The 22885-nt window shown below is 36.5% G+C and overlaps 1 protein-coding gene and 1 pseudogene across 1 annotated transcript; both read right to left on the bottom strand.

Annotated features, from left to right (window-relative positions):
• Window positions 1-1218: 1218 nt before the first annotated feature.
• On the bottom strand, window positions 1219-3720 carry NAP1L2 (nucleosome assembly protein 1 like 2). Its single transcript, XM_001095046.5, has one exon. The coding sequence runs from the start codon at window positions 3400-3402 to the stop codon at window positions 2020-2022; it is 1383 nt and encodes a 460-aa protein (XP_001095046.2). The 5' UTR covers window positions 3403-3720; the 3' UTR covers window positions 1219-2019.
• Window positions 3487-22885, bottom strand: part of LOC100427778 (leucine-rich repeat flightless-interacting protein 2-like) — a 48715-nt pseudogene continuing 29316 nt past the window's right edge.

Genomic DNA, 22885 nt, shown 5'->3' on the forward strand with positions numbered 1-22885 from the left:
GACTTTTTAATGCACAACAGTAGGCACAATTAAAAGTGGCCCAATCTCTGTGTGTGACAGGGCACTGGGGAGAGTCAATAATTTCACAGAGGTCAAGATTAATGGTGTTGAAAAGTGTTAAAATAAGTCTATACTTACCAGGCATACATTGAAAGTATCTCCTGATTTAAGTTTCCTTATAATAGTAAGTTGTCTGTTTCCCCATATCCTGTCAACTATTGCAACTGCAGAGAAAAACAGGGAACATCTACCCCATCTCTGGGAGGAAGATTTAGCATTAGAGGAGAGTCCTGTCCAGACAGGAAAAGGAAAGAAAAAGCTCATAATTCCCTCATTAGTTGATTGTAGAGGGGTATGAAACAGAAATATGAAAAGTTGGCACTGCTATAAACTTACCTCTCTGTGCCAAGATCTTTTGTTTAATAGTGGAAGAATAAGTCACAGACAGAACTTCTGTCCACTTTTGGTTTATACTTGTGCAAGATCACATCCATCCAACCACCTGGGATGGAAGAGTGGGTAGGCAGCAATAACGAGACAGAGTTAGCATTTTCTAGTTACTCTCAGTTCCCACGTGGCATGGAGGGGACCAAGAAGTTCTCTCTTGTACTAGAGGTATGAATGTGACCTTTTCAGAGTCTGCCAGAGGGAGAAGCACAGCCTCTGTTTCTACATGCAACAAAGGCAAAGTCAGCTCTGGGACGAGGGTCTGATCAATCACATCCCATTATCCTGAATCAGGGCACTCCACTCCCACCCCAGCCACAATTAATAATGTAATCCCATATATACCCAGATGACATTGTAGAAGGATAGGTAAGAAATATGAAATACAATCTAACACACACAGGAGCCTGTTATTTCTAAATGGTGCTTAAATTATTAAATAGCACTGAGATTACTGGATTGATTAGAATTGAGAATTTTGTTTCCCTGCAACCTTGTGTAGTGAAGGTAGACTCGAGATTATGAACAGCATAATTACAAACACTAAGAAAGATATACTTTCTTTGCACATTTTAGTATAGTCTTAGTAAATCTGCATGAGTGTATAAACATATGCAAACATAATTGTAGAAAATAAATCAAAATATTAACAGTGCTTATTTTGGGGTAGGTGGGTGGTATATGGATTTTGTGTTTAATTAATGAATTTTTTCAGTATTGCCCAAATGTCCCCCAATGAACATATTACTTTTGCAACAAGAAATAAATCAATTTTTAAACATGAGACACTCTGAAACTTTTATTCATTTTATTTTGCAGTGAAAGAACATGAAATATCTTTTCAAAATGGTAAAGTGATCACTTTCAATGAATGATTTAATAGGAAAAGAGAATTATACACTGTAATTATGGCTTACACAATTACACAGAACAATATGCGCAAACTTTTGAAAATACTATGACTAACACTTCACTGATAAACAGTAACCTCAATATAACTAAGTTTCATTATTTATCACAGATACATAAAATACAAGAGCGTATGAACAAGCCGTTATTAACAATAAATGTAGTTTTGCCTGAAATTCTTATCTATATGCAGGCCTCTTAAGCATTTGAGTTTTAAATTCTACTGCATTGTTATTGCAAAATGAAGCAGGCACAACAAAATTAAATCCACTAGCTAAAGAACTAAGTAAACAAAAATAGAAAAAGAAAAACAACAGCAAAAACCCTTGGGTTGCTTCCCAAGATTTTTTCCAAACAAATATTGATCTCACTTAGCATTTCTGATAGTTTCATAGCCACAGATGAATAGCTACATGACAAAAAGACTTCAGAAGGATGAAGCTACACAACACTATACTAGTGTTTTAAATCATTTACCACAGTGTACGTTTCTTTAAAACATTCTACTACTAAAATGCAAATTAATTAGTTTTTGAACTTTTCTTATATTTTTGAAACGTATGTTTTAACTGACACTACAAGAAAAGTACAGAATACAAGACTTCTTATACCTTGAGTAACTATATCTAGGGCAGTTAATTTCAGGGCCATATGTACTCTGCTCTAACGATCAATGTCTTCAACTAATGCCTCAAGGTTTTTGCAACAAGCTTTAACTTCCTCAATTGCAGCCATCCAATTATCATAAATAATTTTGTCATAAATTGCATCATTAACTTCTCTAACTACCCCCTCCTGCTGAGATTCAAGTGCATCACCTGAGAAAAATAATACTGATCTTGGAATTATGTAAGTACGTAAATTGTGACCAAGTAAAAAATCATCATTTCCATCCCTTCCATTTGAGGTGATTCCATGAGGAGAGAAAAAATTGAAAAATGAATCCTTGGGAAAATCTTCAGTTACAGTTCGGATCGTTCCCCAGATTCGATGTTTCTGTTTCTTCTTGATGGTTTTCAAAGTGACATTCTTTCCTTCATTCCAATCTATCTCACAGCCTGTGGAATACTCAATCGCAGTTCCCCTATAGGGATGGGGATCATAATATGCTAGCTTTGACTTCAGTACATAGGTCTTTGTCAACAACTCATTTTTGAAATATTCATTGGGTTTGAAGTGAAATTCTAGTGTGAAACTGAGGGGCTCGCCAGGATCTGAAAGCTTAACTTTAATATCTGTCAGGAGCTTCAGAATAGGCTCATCATATTTCTTAATCAAAGGAGTGAGTGTATCAACGTTTTTTAAAACAGTCAGCCAAAAATCAGGAATTCCCTTAGGATCCTCCTCTTCTTTATTCTCTTCTCCAGTAGCCTCAGTGTCATCCTCATCCTCATCCTCCTCCTCCTCCTCAACAGCATAATCATAATAATAGTCCTCATAACCATCATCCTCATCCACATACTCATGTACCATACCCTCCTCATTACCATACATCTCTTCATCACACATTTCCTCATCATCATAGTCCTCAGAGTCTGATTTATATTCACATTCCTCTTCTGTAGGTTCATAGATTGCATTGATGATCTGACGTCTTTTTTCCAGTAAGGGTTGGTACATTTCAGCAAACTTTCTTTCAATGTCATGAAATTCCCTCAGGAATTTGGATTCTAAATTGGCCGCTCTAGTTTGAAGCTTTTTAAGGGCTAACACACGGTACTTAACTTTCACAGGTAGACTTTCAACAAAGTCTGTATCTAAAACATAACCGATAAGTCCTTTTGGACGGTCTGGGTCTGAGTCCTTATCAGTATCTTCACCTTTTTTCCCATCTTCCCCGGACCCAGCCGCAGTATCTTCACCATTTTCCCCTTCTTCCCCGAGCCCAGCTGCGGCTTCTTCACCGCACTTCCCATCATCTCCAAGCCCAGCAGCGGCATCTTCACCGCGCTCCGGATGTTCCCCGGGCCCTTCCACCATTATCTGATTACCAGCCTCTTGCTGACTGGATTCTGACAGCTCCTTGTGGTTCGCTGACTCGGCCATTTTTTCAAAGGACCGTACACGCCTAAGGTGGCTACCACAGAGATCGGGAGACCAAACCTCTGCAGGAAAAGACTCACCGAAATATCAGAAGCGGCGGTGGTCGGACCTAGCAGCGGCGTCCGGACTGAGGGAACGACGATCAAGGCTGCCTCGGGGATAAAAGGTGGTGCTGAGGCTTTGAGAACCGGATTGAAGCAGTGGCGGCCTGGGCTGGGTGCAGAGGGCGGCGACGGCTGCGCTGACCGATCCTGCAGGAGAGAGCCAGAGACTGCAGAGAGCCGCAGTGGGCAGACCTCCTCCGCAAGCAGCTACTGCTGCAAGAAAAAAAACGGTGCCGCAATATGATTACGCAGTTGTCACTTGCCTAAAATTTCTTGGTGCAAACAGATTGCTGCGTCACCTCCTTCCCTCCCACAACTCTGCTCTAATCTCATTTGCTGCAGTGTAGTGACTGACAAACCCAGAGCCAGTAAATTATTAGATCTATCAAGTTTTCAACTCTGCTCACCTTCCCAGACTCTCTAATATGGCTGATTCATCCACCTCCTCCTCGTCCTCTAACCCATCTCCCGTGGAGTTTTCTGGAATCCCATTGCGTTTATTAGTTCATTTCATCCAACTTTTAACCGATATTATACATTTATGCTTTCCAGAGAAAATGTAACTAAAATATTGAACAATGAGAGAGGACAAGGCACCCACCCATCCTAAATCAATCTTTTTGATTTTAGATCGGGGATCTGGGGAGGGGAGAGATGGATGGTGGAAGAGCTGATAAACAAACGCTTCAAAGATTAAAAACACCAGGAATTAGCATTGATGGTCTTTAGGTGGTGTGTCAGTTATTTAAATATTCTATATTATGTTTGTCTGTATTTTTCACAACCTATACGATTTTAGATTGAAAAATTCTCGAAACATTTCCTGTGAGGAGAGGAGGAGGAAGTCCGATGGCAGTGGGGGCGAATGAGGGCCTGTTATGAAAAACCAGTATGGTGTATACAACTACGTGGCAAGTAAACACACCAGACAATTCACCTCAATTAACCAGCTGCCTGGCTTATAAATAACCCCAGTTCCAATACTGACTTTCTGCTTCTCCTTAATGCTGGCTTTAATAGCCTTTAGAAATATACATATATATAAAAGTCAAAATGGAAAGTTATGTTTATTCTTAGAAATCATAACATTTGCTTGATGCTTTTGAGTTAATTGGAAATAATCTAAATCTCAGCATTAAAGAAATGGTTAAACTATTTGATAAGGCATTCATTGGGTGGAATGCTTTGCAGTAATTAAAATTTCCTCTCTATAGTAATCATTGGCGAGGTTTATTTTGTTCATATTTCTAATTTGGATCATTTATTAATTGAACAATTTTTAAAAATTTTAAGTGACTATTATTTTTCAGATTTAAAGAATAATTTGTTACTATCAGAGATATTAAAACTGTTTACATACTGTTGTATTTATTTCTAGATTCTGTCAGTTTGTAGATAAATTTTTCCTTTTACTTATTTTATTCCTGTGTACTACATATCATTACAGTATTTACAAAATTAAATTTTGAGACTCATATCTCAGTCTGGTGATTCCATAGTTATGAGTCCCATCCATTCTAAGTTTCCCTTTTCTATTTCTGTAGTTGCAATATTCCTTGTAGTTTTCAGATAATAAATACTATTTATGCTCATTTTAGAAAATTTGGAAAATGAGATAATTTTTAGAGTACCACAGAAATCACTAGAAGCCTCACAATCCATAGAGCACCAACATGGACATTTTGGTCCTTTTCTTTCTAATTTGGTTATATATATATATGTTTGTGTTTAGGCTGGAGGTTTAGAAAAATAAAACTGGAATAAACGGTTTTACAAACTTTTCCCTCTTGTTAGTATATTGCAATATTTTTAAGCACTCTCCAAAATGCGATACATTATTTAAAATAAAATGTATTGTTATTTAAATATATTATGCAGTTAAACTATTAGAAAGGACAAAGAGAAAGTATTTTTATCTACTTTTAAGAATGAAGAGTCCTCAGAGTCATACAGGCATTCACAGAAACCACAAGGGAAATGCTCTGTTTTGTTACATAAAACAAAAAAGATATGACTGCAAAGGCATAGACAACAAAAGAAAACAGACAAATTGGACTTTTTCAAAATTAGAAGTTTTCATGCATCAAAAAATACTATCAACAGCTTTAAGAGACAATTTTTTTGGAGAAAATATTTGCAAATCATATATATGATAATAAGAGATTAATATCTAAAATATATAAAAGACTTCTACAAATCAATAACCAAGAAAAGGAAAACACACCAATTCAAAAATGGCCAAAGGACTGGAATAAAGATTTCTACAAAGAAGAGAAACAAGTGGCCAGTAATGACGTCAAAATATGCTCAGCATCACTAATTAGGGAAATGCAATTCAAAACCACAGTTACATACTACGTTCATTAGGATAGCTATCATTAGAAAACATACACACACACATAGAAAATAAGTGTTGATGAAGACATGGAAAATCGAAACTCTTGTGCATTGCTGAGAATTGTAAAATGGTACAGCCATAATGGAAAACAGTATGGCAGTTCCTCAAAACATTAAACGTAGAATTACCATATAATTCAGCAATTCCACTTCTGGGTATATACCCAAAAAGTTGAAGGCAGGGTCTCAAACAAGTATTTGTATACCCTTGTTCATAGCAGCATTATTCACAATAAGCAAAAGTTAGAAACAGCCCAAAAGCCCATTGATGGATGAATGGATAATAAAATGTAATATATATGTGTATATATATAACATTTTTCATTATATATAATATGTATAACATATATGCATAACATATATATATAATGTGTATTATATAAATATATATATAATGAAAGGAATTTTTAAGCTTTAAAAGGAATGCAATTTTGACACATACAACAAGGTTGAACCTTGAAAACATTAAGTGAAAATGCCAGATAAAAAGAACAAATATTGTATGATTCTACTTAAATTAGGTATCTAGAGCAGTCACATTCACAAAGACAGAAAGCAGAAACATGGTTTTCAGAGACTTGGGGTAGGGAGGAAAGGAAGTTATTGTTTAATGTGTATGGAGTTTCAGTTCAAGAAAAAGAAAATATTCTGGAGATATATGGTGATGATGGTTCACAACAGTGTAATTGTACTTAATGCTGCTGAACTGCAGACTTAAAAATAGGTAAAATAGTAAATATTATGTTATGTATGTTTTATCATAATATAAAGTGTAGAGAAAATTATTTTTAAAAACCATATTCAACATAGTACTGGAAGTCCTACCCAGAGCAATTCTGCAAGAGAAAGAAATAAAGGACGTACATATTGGAAAAAAAAGTTGCTAATTTATATCTTTGTTCACAGAAGACATTATCTTACATTTAGAAGAACCTAAAGACTTCACAAAAAACTGTTAGAACTAACAAACAAATTAAGCAAAGTTGCATGAAGCAAAATCAACATACATAAATTAGTAGCATTTCTGTACACCAGCAGCAGGCAATTTTAAAAAATCAAGACAACAACCCCATTTACAATAGCTACAAGAAAATAATACAACATCTAGGAATAAATTTAACCAAAGAAGTGAAAGATCTGTGCAATAAAAACTATAAAAACACTAATGAAAGAGATGAAGAGAACCCCAAAATGGAAAGATATTCCATGCTTATGGATTAGAAGAATCAATATTGTTAAAATGTTTATACGACCCAAAGAAATCTACATATTCAATGCAATCTCTATCAAAATACCAATGACATTCTTCACACAAAGCTGCATGGTACTGTCATAAATATAGACACAACAAACCAATGGAACCGAATAGAGAACCCAGAAATAAATCCACACTTTTACAGCCAACTCATTTGCAACAAAGGCACCAAAAACATACATTAGGGAAAGGACAGACTCTTCAATAAATGATTCTGGGAAAGCTGGATATTTGTATGAGAAAGAATAAAACTGGACCCCTATCTCTCACCATATACAGAAATCAAATAAAAAGGAACTAAAGACTTAAATGTAAGACCTGAAACTATGAAACTACTAGACAAAAGTGGGAAGAGGCTTTAGGACATTGGTCTGAGCAAAGATTTTATTTTTAAGCCCTCAAAAACACAGGCAACAAAAGCAAAAGTAGACAAATGGGAACACATTAAGCTAAAAAGCTTCTTCACAGGAAAGAAAACAAACAATAGGGTAAAGAGACAACTTACACAATGGGAAAAATATTTTCAAAATATCCATCTGACAAGGGAGTAATAACAGAATATATAAGAAACTCAAACAACTCAATAGAAAAAAAACCACATAATTTGATTAAAAAATAGCAAAAAATAAGAATACACATTTCTCAAAAGAAGATACATGAATGAATGGCCAGGGTATATGAAAAAAAAAATGCTCAATATTTCTAGTCATCAGGGAAATGCAAATCAAAACCACAATGAGATATAATCTCATCCCAGTTAAAATAACTATTATAAAAAATACATAAATAGCAAATGCTGGCAAGGATGCAAAGAAAAGGAAACTCATATACCCTGTTGAAGGGAATGTAAATTAGTACAGCCACTATGGAAAACAGTATGAACATTTCTCAAAAAGCTTAAAATAGAACTACCATATGGTCCAGCAATCCTACTGCTGGGTACATGTCCAAAAGAAAGAATATCTGTATATTGAAAAGATCTCTGCATTCTCATGTTTATTGTAGCACTATTAACGAGACCCAAGATATGGAATCAACCCATGTCCATCAATAAAAGATAAAGAAAATATGACACATGCACACAAAGGAATATAATTCTGCTATAAAAAGAATGAAATTCTGTTATTTGCAACAACAGGGGAGGAACTGCAGAACATTACATTAAGTGAAATAAGCCAGGCACAGTAAGATGAGTATCACATGTTCTCACTAATATGTGGGAACTAAAAAACTCATCTCATGCATGTAGTGAATAGAATAGTGATTATCAGGCTGGGAAGGGTAGAGTGCAGGGAAATGTTAATTAATGGGTACCAAAATACAGTTAGATAGAAGGAATTAGTTCTAGTGTTCAACCACACAGTAGGGTGACTACTACTAGTAATTTGTTGTATATTTCAATATTGCTATAAAAGAAGATTTTGAATGTTCCCAACACAAAGAAATGATAAATACTTATTATTTATCAAATGATGGGTGTCCTAATTATCCTGATTTGACCAATACACATTTTGTGCATGTATCAAAATATTACATGTATCCCATAGATATTTACAATTATTATGAATCAACAAAAAAAAATTTTTAAGAAGAAACCCTGGCCAGATGCAGTGGCTCACACCCATGATTCCAACACTATGGTGGGCCAATGTGAGAGGGGCACTTGAGCCCAGGAGTTTGAAGTCGGCCTGGGAAACATAGTGAGACCTCCATCTATACAAAAAAGTAAAAAATAAAAAATAGCCAGGCATGTTGGTACACACCTGCGGTCCCAGCTACAGTGAAGGCTTAGGTAGGAAGATTGTTTGAGCCCAGGATGCCAAGACTGCAGTGAGCCACGATTGTGCCACTGCACTCCAGCCTGAGTGACAGCGAGACCTGTCTCAAAAAAATAAAAAGGTCCCATCAGTATATGCTTGGCAAAAAATAGATGTTCAATAAATTTTTAGCAAATGAGTAAATAAATTTAAAAAACCCAAACCAAGAAGCAAAAAACATAAATAACATCTTAAGTAAAATGAGACCTAAGAAAAATGGGTGAAATATAGATACCTCAAACACATATATAGATACAAAACTAATAAATCATTAATATATAAAGAAAATTGTCAATGGCTAAAATTAAAATGTCTAACAATTCAAAATTTTGGCAAAGATGTAGAGCAATTTGGACTCTTAGATATTGCTAATGGGAGTGTACACTGATATAAAAACTTTAAAAATTGTTTGGCAGTATCTACTAAATCTAAACACATGCCTCCCCTAGGATGCAGCAATGACCTGCTTATGTAAATACACAAAAAGGCTTGTACAATAATGTTCATGTCAGTTTTATTTGTTTTTAAAATAATTCTACTTGGGCTTATTTTGTGTATCACGTAATGCACCCATTTCAAGTGCATGAATGAATGATTTTAAAAATTATATTTACTAATTGGAGGCAGAGCAAGATGGCTAAATAGAACTCTCTAGCAATCATTTCTCCCATGGGAACATTAAACTGAATAACTTTCCATGCATAAAATACCTTCATAAGAAGTAAAAAATCAAATGAGATATCAGAGTTTCTGGTTTTAGCATAATAAAAAGAAAAGATGCATTGAAGAGGGAAAGAAGAACAGTCTTGCGTTGCTTACACCCCCATCCCAATCCCAGGCAGTGCAGCCCAGAGAGAGAAGCTGTACACCCTAGGGAGGGAGAGAAAAGTGAGTGTGGGACTTTGCAGTGGAACTCAGTGCTGCCCTATCTCATAGTGTCACAGTGGAACACAACACCAGACAGATTTCCACAGGTTCTCCTGGAGAGAGCATTTAAACCAGTTCTGGCCCAGAGGTGAATCTACTGCCCTGGTGGGAGGAGTTAAAGTCCTGGCCCACTTTATGACTGGCTAACTACAGTGGCCTTAGGCCTCAAATAAATTTCAGTGGCAACCAGGTAACTAGTGACTGAGATCCTTGGGCAAGCCTAAGTGTGGTTCTGCACTGGTCTTGGAGGCTGTAGACTTGGGATGTGACCCAGCATGACACAAGCAGTGGCAACCAAGGGAGTGCCTGCATCACCTCTCTCCCACCTCCAGACAAGTAATGACAATAGTAAGTCTTTACTTATCAACAATAACATTAAACATTGAAATTTAAAATTTTTCAAATAAAAAACATAGTTTCTGAATGGATAACAATCCAGACTCAACTGTATGCTGTCTGCAAGAAACTCATTTTACTTAATCTATAAAGACAAACATAGACTTAAAATGAAGGGATAGAAAAAGATACTTTATGCAAATATAAACCATAAAAGAACAAGAATAGCTGTATTTATATCAGATAAAACAGATTTTAAGTCAAAAACTGTAAAAAGAGAAAAAGAAACTCATTATATTATATAATGATAAAGAGGTCAATTCAGCAAGAGGATATAACAATTGTAAACATACATGTGATGAATATTGTAGCACCCAAACATATAAGCAAATATTAATATATCTAAAGGGAGAGATATATTGCAATATGATAATAGCAGGACACTTCAAAACTTCAGTTTCAGTAATGGACCTATCATCCAGACAGATAATCAACAAACATTGGACTTAATCTGCATTATAGACCAAGTGAATGTAATAGATATTTACAGAATATTACATTCAATAGCTGCAGAATTCACATTCTTTTTAACAGCACATGAAACAACCTCCAGGATGTACCATATGTTAGGCCACAAAAATTGTCCCATCAAATTTTTAAAAAGTCCAAATCATATCAAGTATATTTTTCTGATTACAAGGAAATAAAACTAGAACTCAATAACAAGTGGAGCTTTGGAAACTATACAAATACATGGAAATTAAACAACATGCTCCTGAATGACCAATAGGTCAATAAAGAAATTAAGAAGAAAAATTTAAATTTTATTGATACAAATGGCAATGGAAATGCAACACACAAAAACCTATGGAATACAATAAAAGCAATACTAACAGATAGCCTAATAATGCATCTTAAAGAACTAGAAAAGCAAGAACAAACCAAACTCAAAATTTGTAGAAGAAAAAATAAAAATCAGAGCAGAAATGACTAAAACTGAGACTAAATTAAATTTACCAAGTTGTACAATTAAAACCATGAATCAGTTTTAGAACACTTTCATCATCTCAATATTATCTTTCATAAATAATTACTGTTACACTTCTTACTCATGCTATAGGTACCACTAATTCACTTTTTGTCTTATAGCTTTGCCTTTGTGGGTATTTCTTATAAATAAAATTATACAACATGTTATCTTTTTTTTTCACTGACTAATCTGGGACTCTTTTTCATCTTTACTTTTTTAAAAATTATACTTTAATTTCTATGGTACATGTGCAGAATGTGCAGATTTGTCATATAGGTATACATGTGCCATGTTGGCTTGCTGCACCCATCAACTTGTCATTTACATTAGGTATTTCTCCAAATGCTATCTCTCCCACAGCCCCCCAACCCCCCACAGGCCCTGAGGTGTGATATTCTCTGCCTTGTGTCCATGTGTTCACATTGTTCAACTCCTACTTATGAGTGAGAACATCCGGTGTTTGGTTTTCTGTCCTTGTGATAGTTCACAGAGAATGATGATTTCCACCTTCATCCATGTCCCTGCAAAAGACATGAACCCACCCTTTTTTATAGCTGCATAGTATTCCGTAGTGTATATGTGTCACAATTTCTTAATCCAGTCTTTCATTGTTGGAAATTTTTGTTGGATCCAAGACATTACTATTGGGAATAGTGCTGCAATAAACATACTTGTGCATGTGTCTTTATAGTAGCATGATTTATAAACCTTTGGGTGTATACCCAGTAATGGGATCACTGGGTCAAATGGTATTTCCAGTTACAGATCCTTGAGGAATTGTCACACTGTCTTCTAATTTACACTCCCACGAACAGAGTAAAAGTGTTCCTATTTCTCCACATCCTCTCCAGCATCTATTGTTTCCTGACATTTTAATGATCGCCATTCTAACTGGTGTGAGATGGTATCTCATTGTGGTTTTGATTTGCATTTCTCTAACAGCCAGTGATGATGAGCATTTTTTCATACGTTTGTTGGTTGCATAAATGTCTTCTTTTGAGAAGTGTCTGTTCATATCCTTTGCCCACTTTTTGATGGGGTTGTTTGTTTTTTCTTGTAAATTTGTTTAAGTTCTTTGTAGATTCTGGATATTAGCCCTTTGTCAGATGGGTAGATTGCAATCATTTTCTCCCATCCTATAGGCTGCCTGTTCACTCTGATGATAGTTTCTTTTGCTGTGCAGAAGCTCTTTGAATTAATTAGATCCCATTTGTTGATTTTGGCTTGTGTTGCCATTGCTTTTGGTGTTTTAGTCATGAAGTCTTTGCCCATGCCTATGTCCTGAATGATACTTCCTGGGTTTTCTTCTAGCATTTTTATCGTTTTAGGTCTTAACATTTAAGTGTTTAATCCATCTTGAATTAATTTTTGTATAAGGAGTAAGGAAGGGATCCAGTTTCAGCTTTCAACATATGGCTAGCCAGTTTCCCAGCACCATTTATTAAATAGGGAATTCATTCCCCATTGCTTGTTTTTGTCAGGTTTGTCAAAGATCAGATGGTTGTAGATGTGTGATGTTATTTCTGAGGCTTCTGTTCTGTTCGATTGGCCTATATATTTGTTTTGGTACCAGTACCATGCAGTTCTGGTTACTGTAGCCTTGTAGTACAGTTTGAAGTCAGGTAGCGTGATGCCTCCAGCTTTGTTCTTTTTGCTTAGGATTGTCTTGGCTATGTGGGTTATTTTTTTGGTTCCATATGAACTTTAAATGGACTGTATGCTCCAATGAAAAGACACAGACTGGCAAATTGGATAAAGAGTCAAGATCCATTGGTGTTCTGTATTCAGGAGACCCATTTCACATGCAGAGACACACATAGGCTCAAAATAAATGGATGGAGGAAGATCTTCCAAGAAAATGGAAAGAGAGAGAAAAAGAAAGCAAGGGTGGCAATCCTAGTCTCTGATAAAACAGACTTTAAACCAACAAAGAGCAAAAGAGACAAAGAAGGCCATTACATAATGTTAAAGGGATCAATTCAACAAGAAGAGCTAACTATCCTAAATATATATGCACCCAATACGGGAGCACCCAGATTCATAAAGCAAGTCCTTAGAAACCTAAAAAGAGACTTAGACTCCCACACAATAATAATGGGAGAATTTAACACTCCACTGTCAATATTAGACACATCAATGAGACAGAAGGTTAACAAGGATATCCAGGACTTGAACTCAGCTCTGGACCAAGCAGACCTAATCGCCATCTACAGAACTCTCCACCCCAAATCAGCAAAATATACATTCTTCTCAGCACCAAATCGCACTTATTCCAAAATTGACCACATAATTGGAAGTAAAACACTTCTCAGCAAATGTAAAAGAACAGAAATCACAACAAACTGTCTCTCAGACCACAGTGCAATCAAATTAGAACTCAGGATTAAGAAACTCACTCAAAACCTCACAACTACATGGAAACTGAGCAACCTGCTCCTGAATGACTACTAGGTAATTAACAAAATGAAGGTAAGAGAAAGAAATACAGGGTATTCTATTAGGAATAGAGGAAGTCAAATTGTCTCTGTTTGCAGATGACTTGATTGTATATTTAGAAAACCGCATCATCTCAGCCCCAAATTTCCTTAAGCTGATAAGCAACTTCAGCAAAATCTCAGGATACAAAATCAATGAGCAAAAATCACAAGCGTTCCTATACACTAATAACAGACAAACGGAGAGCCAAATCATGAGTGAACTTCCATTTCCAATTACTATAAAGAGAATAAAATACCTAGGAATTCAACTTACAAGGAATGTGAAGGACCTCCTCAAGGAGAACTACAAACCACTGCTCAATGAAATAAAAGAGGACACAAACAAATGGAGGAACATTTCATGCTCATGGATAGGAAGAATGAATATCCGAAAACGGCTATATTGCCCAAGGTAATTTATAGAATCAATGCTATCCCCATCAAGCTACCACTGATTTTCTCCACAGAATTGAAAAAAAAAAAAAAAAAAAACAAACACACAAAAAAAAAACAAAAAACATTTTCTCTTGTGTGTATGACTTTGTTCATTGAAAATAAAGATTTTGAGATTTATCTTTGCTGTAGCATGTATCCACAGTAATTTCTTTTATGCTGGATAGTATTGAATTATATGGATATATCGCATTATGTTTATTTTTTCACCAGTTGATGTACATGCAGGCTATTTCTAACTTTGGCTACTATGAATTACGTTGGAATAAACATTTGTATGCAAGTCTTTTTTAATGTTAATCATTCTATTATGTATGAAATGCTATCACATTGTGGTTTAATTTGTATTTCACTTATAACCATCTCTTCACATTTTTATTAGCAATTCATATATATTTTGGTATAATGTCTTCAAATCTTTTGCCTATTTTTAATTGGTTTGCCTTTATTATTGAGGTGTAAGAGTTCTATGCATATAGTGGATATAAGTCCTTTTCAGATACACATTTTGCAATATTTTTCACCATAAGGTGCAATGTCTTTTTATGCCTAATGAGAAACTGTATTTCAGTGCTGAAGTTTTGAATTTTGATGGGATCCATTTTATCTTTTTTTTTTTCAATGGACTGTGTTTTTATGTCATAACTAAGAAATAGCTGCCTAACCAAGACATTAAATATTTTCTCCTATAGATAAATGTGTTAGAGTTTTAAATCCTATATTTAGGAGCCTGGGCAACATAGTAAGGCCTCATATCTACCAAAAGTAATAAAAAAAATAAGCAGGTGTGGTGGTGTGTGCCTGTAGTCCCAGCTACTTGGAAGGCTGAGGCCGGAGGATTACTTGAACCCAGGAAATTGAGGCTTCAGTGAGCTATGATTGTGTCTCTGCACTCCAACCTGGGCAACACAGCAAGACCCTTCTAAAAAAAAAACTTATATTAGGTCTATAATGTATTTTGAGTTAATTTTTTTGTGTATTGTGAGAGTTACGAGTCTTGGCTTAGCTTTCTGCATGTGGATATCCCTTTGCCCCAAACAGCTTGTTAAAAAGGTTATCCTTTCCTCAATGAATTGTATTGGTACCCTTATCATAACATCACTTGACTGTTGTAAAAATGGGCCAAGGATGGCCCCTCTATATTGGCCCCCTTGTTGTTTACTCCTTCACAGCAGGTTGTTAGCTTAAAGCCTGTCTGCACCAAATTCAAATTATTACACATCCAAAATGTTCTAAATGGAGCCTGAATAAGCATATTATTGTCTCTTTTACCTCCTGCCTTTCACTCCACAAAAGTACACCCCACTTCTGTTAGCCTTAGATAACACAAACACTGTAACTGTAAAAGATCCCAAATCACTGCTGCCTTTTGGAGCTTTCTGACCCAGTGACTTCTCACTTTGCAGCTGAACAATGCTGCTTAAAGGCATAAACTACCTCTCTGAATCACCTGTCTCCTGGAAATTTCTTCACCCACTTCACCTTCTTAATTGAGACCTCATGATGCTTTTCATGGATGCTGTGGTGAGGGATTTACTCTTTCATACAACCCTCTTCAAGCACCATTTAATAAAGTTTGTTGTACAATGATACCATGTTGTTTTGTGTTTTCCTTGGTCAGACCCAACATCTTCAAACTTACCACAGCTATAAATAAAAGAATTTATTTCTAGAATTTGAACTCAGTTTCATTAATCTATAATGTCTAACCTTATGAAAATACCATACCATCTTGACTACCATAGATTGATAGTTTCTTTTAAAAAATTGGAAAGTGAAAGCCCTCCATCATTTTTCTTCTTCTTTTTTCAAAATAGTTTTGGCTACTCTGAGTCTCTTGAATTTCTATACAAATTTTATAATAAGATTGTCAATTTCTGCAAAGAAAATACCTCTTTGAATTTTAAAAGAGAATACGTTGAATCACTAGATCAATTTGGGGAGAATTGGCATTTTAACAGTATCAAGTCTTCCAATGCATAAACAAATTATTTTCATTCATTTTTCTTTAATTTCTCAAAGGCTTATTTCACTTACTGCAATGTCCTACAGTTCCATTCTTGTTGCTGCAAATGACAGAATTTCATTCTTTTCTATGGCTGAATAATATTCCATTGTGTATATGTATCACATCTTTTTCCATTCACTTACAGATGAACATTTAGGTTGCTTCCATGTCTTGGCTAATACTGCAATGAACATGAGTGTGCAGATACCTCTTTAAGATCCTGCTTTCTATTTTTTGTTTGTTTGTTTGTTTTGCAAAGGGATGTGTTTAATAGAATATTCAGACTGATTTCCCACCTTTCTACACCACCTCTTCCTTTCCCTTCAGGCTTATTCGAGCTTTCATTCCACATATAAGTAACAGATTAAATACCTTAAAAGATACAGCACAATTGATATTGAATAATAAGTAGTCTACTCTCATTTTAAAAGTATTAAGCATTGGAATTCCGCTGACCCATGCAATAAAGCAAGTTTTATATATCTTCTTGTGACTTATTTGTAATGTTTTCTTATATAAATCTAAATATTTTACAATCAAGTTGTTTTCCTCCAAACGTAAATTTGAGTGAAACAGATATCCAACCTGCGAACTTGTTTCTTCACTAAAGTATAAATGCTATCCAATATTAAGAGTAAATGTCAAGACAGCTGAATAGGAACAGCTCCAGTCTGCAGTTCCCAGTGTGATCAATGCAGAAGATGGGTGATTTCTGCATTTTCAGCTGAGATACCTGGTTTATCTCATTGGGATGGGTTGGACAGTGGGTGAAGCCCATGTAGGGTGAGCCGATGTAGGTTGGGGCATTGCCTTACCCAGGAAGTTCAAGGGGTCAGGGAATTTCCCTTTCCTAGCCAAGGGAAGCCATGCCTTCACCGAAGATGGTACCTGGAAAAATGGGACACTCCCACCCAAATACTGCACTTTCCAATGGTCTTAGCAAATGGCACATCAGGAGATTACATCCCACGCCTGGCTTGGTGGGTCTCATGACCACGGAGCCTTGCTCACTGCTAGTGCAACAAGGTGAGATCAACCTGTGAGGCAGCAGCCTGGCAGGGGGAGGGGTGTCCACCAGAGCCGAGACTTCAGTAAGTAAACAAAGTGACCAGGAAACTTGAACTGGGTGGAGCCCAGCTCAGTTCAGCAAGGCCGGCTGCCTCTGTAGACCCCACCTCTGGGGGCAGGGCATAGCTGAACAAAAGGCAGCAGAAACTTCTGTAGACATAAAGATTGCTGTCTGACATCTCTTAAGAGAGCAGTGGTTCTCCCAGCATGGTGTTTGAGCTCGAAGGATGGACAGACTGCCTCCTCAAGTGGGTCCCTGACCCCTGTGTAGCCTAACTGGGAGACACCTCCTAGAAGGGGCTAACTGAAACCTCATACAGATGGGTGCCCCTCTGGGACAAACTTCCAGAGGAAGGATCAGACAGCAATATTTGCTGTTCTGCAGCCTCCGCTGGTGAAACCCAGGCAAACAGGGTCTGGAGCGGACCTCCAGCAAACTCCAACAGACCTGCAGCTGAGGGACCTAACTCTTAGAATGAAAACTAACAAAGAGAAAGGAATAGCATCAACATCAACAAAAAGGACATTCACACCAATACCCTATCTGTAGGTCACCAACATTAAAGACCAAAGTTAGGTAAAACCACAAAAATGGCAAGAAACCAGAGCAGAAAAGCTGAAAAATCTAAAAGCCAGAGCACCTCTTCTCTTCCAAAGGATTGCAGCTCCACACCAGCAATGGAACAAAGCTGGACGGAGAATGAATTTGATGAGCTGACAGAAGTAGGCTTCAGAAGGTCAGTAATAACGAACTTCTCTGAGCTAAAGGAGGATGTTCAAACCCATCGAAAGGAAGCTAAAAACCTTGAAAAACGATTACATGAATGAGTAACTAGAATAAAAAGTGCAGAGAAGACATTAAATGACCTGATGGATCTGAAAACCATGGCATGAGAACTATGCGACACATGCACAAGCTTCAGTAGCTGTTTCAATCAAATGGAAGAAAGGGTATCAGTGAATGAAGATCAAATTAATGAAATAAAGCGAGAAGAGAAGTTTAGAGAAAAAAGAGTAAAAAGAAACAAACAAAGCCTCCAAGAAATACAGGACTATGTGAAACGACCAAATCTACATTTGTTTGGTGTACCTGAAAGTGGCAGGGAGAAAGGAACCAATGTGGAAAACACTTTTCAGGATATTATCCAGGAGAAGTTCCCCAACCTAGCAAGGCAGGCCAACATTCAAATTCAGGAAATAGAGAGAACACCACAAAGATACTCCTCAAGAAGAGCAACCCCAAGACACATAATTGTATTTTGTCACCACCAGGCCTGCCTTACAAGAGCTCCTGAAGAAAGCCCTAAATATGGAAAGGAACAACCAGTACCAACCACTGCAAAAACATGCCAAATTGTAAAGATCATCAATGCTAGGAAGAAACTGCATCAACTAATGGGCAAAATAACCAGCTAACATCATAATGACAGGATCAAATTCACACATAACAATATTTACCTTAAATGTAAATGGTATAAATGCTCCAATTAAAAGATGCAGACTGGCAAATTGCATAAAGAGTCAAGACCCCTGCAGGGACATGGATGCAGCTGGAAACCATCATTCTCAGCAAACTATCACAAGAACAGAAAACCAAACACTGCATGTTCTCACTCATAGGTGGGAATTGAACAATGAGATCACTTGGACACGGGAAGGGGAACATCACACACCAGGTCCTATTGTGGGGAGGGGGGAGGGGGGAGGGATAGCATTAGGAGATATACCTAATGTAAATGACAAGTTAATGGGTGCAGCACACCAACATGGCACGTGTATACATATGTAACAAACCTGCACGTTGTGCACATGTACCCTAGAACTTAAAGTATAATAATAATAGAGAAAGAAAACACTGGGTAGTTTGGCTAGAGCATAATAATTGGATTTTCTGGCTTTCAAAAATTTGGATTGTAATGAAAAGAAACTTTGTGCTATTTTTACAATTTTCAGTACAAATAAATGTGTGTATTGAGAAACAATAAAAAAAGGAAAAAAAAAAAAAGAGTCAAGACCCATCACTGTGCTATATTCAGGAGAACCATCTCACATGCAGAGACACACATAAGCTCAAAATAAATAGATGGAGGAAGATCTACCAAGAAAATGAAAAGCAAAAAAAAAAAAAAAAAAAAAAAAAAAGCAGGGGTGGCAATCCTAGTCTCTGATAAAACAGACTTTAAACCAACAAAGGTCAAAAGAGACAAAGAAGGCCATTACATAATGGTAAAGGGGTCAATTCAACAAGAAGAGCTAACTATCCTAAATATATATGCACCCAATACAGGAGCACCCAGATTCATAAAGCAAGTCCTTAGAGACCTACAAAGAGACTTAGACTCCCGCACAATAATAATGGGAGACTTTAACCTCTGTCAATATTAGATAGATCAACGAGACAGAAGGTTAACAAGGATATCCAGGACTTGAACTCAGCTCTGGACCAAGCAGACCTAATAGCTATCTACAGAACTCTCCACCCCAAACCAATGGAATATACATTCTTCTCAGCACAAAATCGCACTTATTCCAAAATTGACCAGATAGTTGGAAGTAAAGCACTCGTCAGCAAATGGAAAAGAAGAGAAATCACATCAAACTGTCTCTCAGACCACAGTGCAAACAAATTAGAACTCAGGATTCTGAAACTCATTCAAAACTGCTCAACTACATGGAAACCAAACAACCTGCTCCTGAATGACTACTGGGGAAATAACAAAATGAAGGCAGAAATAAAGATGTTCTTGGAAACCAATGAGAACAAAGACACAATGTACCAGAATCTCTGGGACACATTTAAAGCAGTGTGTAGAGGGAAATTTATAGCACTAAATGCCCACAAGAGAAAGCAGGAAAGATCTAAAAATGACAACCTAACATCCCAATTAAAATAACTAGAGAAGCAAGCACAAACAAATTCAAAAGCTATCAGAAGACATGAAATAACTAAGATCAGGGCAGAACTGAAGTACACAGAAACATGAAAAAGCCTTCAAAAAATCAATGAATCCAGGATCTGCTTTTTTGAAAAGATCAACAAAATTGATAGACCGCTAGCAATACTAATAAGAAGAAAAGAGAGAAGAATCAGATAGACGTAATAAAAAGTGATAAAGGCGATATCACCACTGATCCCACAGAAATACAAACTACCATCAGAATACTACAAACAACTCTACGCAAATAAACTAGAAAATCTAGAAGAACTGGGTAAATTCCTGGACACATACACCCTGCCAAGACTAAACCAGGAAGAAGTTGAATCTCTGAATAGACCAGTAGCAGGCTCTTAAATTGAGGCAATAATTAACAGCCTACCAACAAAAAAAAGTCCAGGACCAGATGGATTCACAGATGAATTCTATCAGAGGTACAAAGAGGAGCTGGTACCATTCCTTCTGAAACTATTCCAATCAATAGAAAAAAAGGGAATCCTCCCTAACTCATTTTATGAGGCCAGATCATCCTGATACCAAAGCCTGGCAGAGACACAACAAAGAAAAGAGAATTTTAGACCAATATCCCTGATGAACATCGACATGAAATCCTCAGTAAAATACTGGCAAACCAAATCCAGCAGCACATCAAAAAGCTTATCCACCACAATCAAGTGGGCTTTATCCCTGGGATGCAAGGCTGGTTCAACATATGCAAATCAATAAACACAATCCATCACATAAACAGAACCAATGAAAAAAACCACATGATTATCTCAATAGATGCAGAAAAGGCCTTTGACAAAATTCAACAGCACTTCATGCTAAAAACTCTCAATAAACTAGGTATTGATGGAATGTATCTCAAAATAATAAGAGCTATTTATGACAAACCCACAGCCAATATCATATTGAATGGGCAAAAACTGGAAGCATTCCCTTTGAAAACTGGCACAAGACAGGGATGCCTTCTCTCACCACTCCTATTCAACAGAGTGTTGGAAGTTTTGACCAGGGTAATCAGGCAAGAGAAAGAAATAAAGGGTATTCAATTAGGAGGAAATCAAATTGTCACTGTTTTCAGATTACATGATTGTATATTTAGAAAACCCCATCATCTCAGCCCAATATGTCCTTAAGCTGATAAGCAACTTCAGCAAAGTCTCAGGATATAAAATCAATGTGCAAAAATCACAAGCATTCTTATACACCAATAACAGACAAACAGAGAGCCAAATCATGAGTGAACTCCCATTCACAATTGCTTCAAAGAGAATAAAATACCTAGGAATCCAACTTACAAGGGATGTGAAGGACCTCTTCAAGGAGAACTACAAAACACTGCTCAACGAAATAAAAGAGGACACAAATAAACGGAAGAACATTCCATGCTCATGGATATGAAGAATCAATATTGTGAAAATGGCCATACTTCCCAAGGTAATTTATAAATTCAATGCCATTCCCAACAAGCTGCCAATGACTTTCTTCACAGAATTGGAAAAAACCACTCTAAAATTCATATGTAACCAAAGAAGAGCCCGCATTGCTAAGACAATCCTTGCCTTAATTATACATTTCAGAATGAAGGAAATATAGAAATGACCACTTAGTCATTTCTATATTTCCACTTAATCATTTCTATATTTCTCAATATAGAAATATATAGAATATATTTCTATATGTTTCTCAATATATAGAAATGATTAAGAAAACCACTGACCATGGACTGGTTGTGGCCATTTTACAGAAGCTGCGTACTTGAGTGCTTTTGTGTCCTGAAATGACTCTTAGATGTTTAAGGCCTAACTGTAATACACTTAAATGTTAAGTCTCCACCTCATAGTGAATGTAGGTCATGTGTTATATGCATGCTTGTTAAATATGCATACATTAGGACCACCTTCCTGAATATTAGTAGATACACCTTTACCTGTTAAATATGTGCGTTTAGCCAACCCATTCAGTGTAAAGCTCCTCCCTAAACCCTTCCTCCTTCAAAGTGTCTGTCTTTGGTCTTTGCCAGAGGCTGTGCTTTCCAGCCTGCTGGATGGCCACCTTGCAGATTGCAATCCTTTATAAGTCTCTGTTTCTAAATTTATAGATCTTACGGTTTTTTTTCTTTCTTTCTTTCTTTCTTTCTTTCTTTCTTTCTTTCTTTCTTTCTTTCTTTCTTTCTTTCTTTCTTTCTTTCTTTCTTTCCTTTTTCTTTTTTTTACATGAAGACTCTCTCCCTCTTGCCCAGGCTGGAGTGCAGTGGTGCAATCTTAGCTCACTGCAACCTCTGCCTCCCAAGTTCAAACGATTCTCTTGCCCCAGCCTCCCAAGTAGCTGGAACTACATGTGCGTGCCACCACACCCAGCTAATATTTTGTATTTTTAGTAGAGACGGGGTTTCACCATGTTAGCTAGGTTGGTGTCGATCTCCTGACCTCATGATCCTCCCACCTCGGCCTCCTAAATTGCTGATTATGGGCGTGAGCCACGGTGCTCAGCCTGATCTTGTGAACTTTTAATTTAACACCTCCAAGTGTACAATCACTGAAGCAGCTGGGGGAAAATGTTGAGTAAACTTGATTCTAAAATTGTGGAAATAAAAAATAAAAACAGCATGAATTAGTTTTTAGTCTAGAATCAAACTACAAAAACATCTGTGTTTATTTTTGAAGACTTAAACC

This window comes from Macaca mulatta, chromosome X (assembly GCF_049350105.2).
Source record: "Macaca mulatta isolate MMU2019108-1 chromosome X, T2T-MMU8v2.0, whole genome shotgun sequence".
NCBI classification, from domain to species: domain Eukaryota; kingdom Metazoa; phylum Chordata; class Mammalia; order Primates; family Cercopithecidae; genus Macaca; species Macaca mulatta.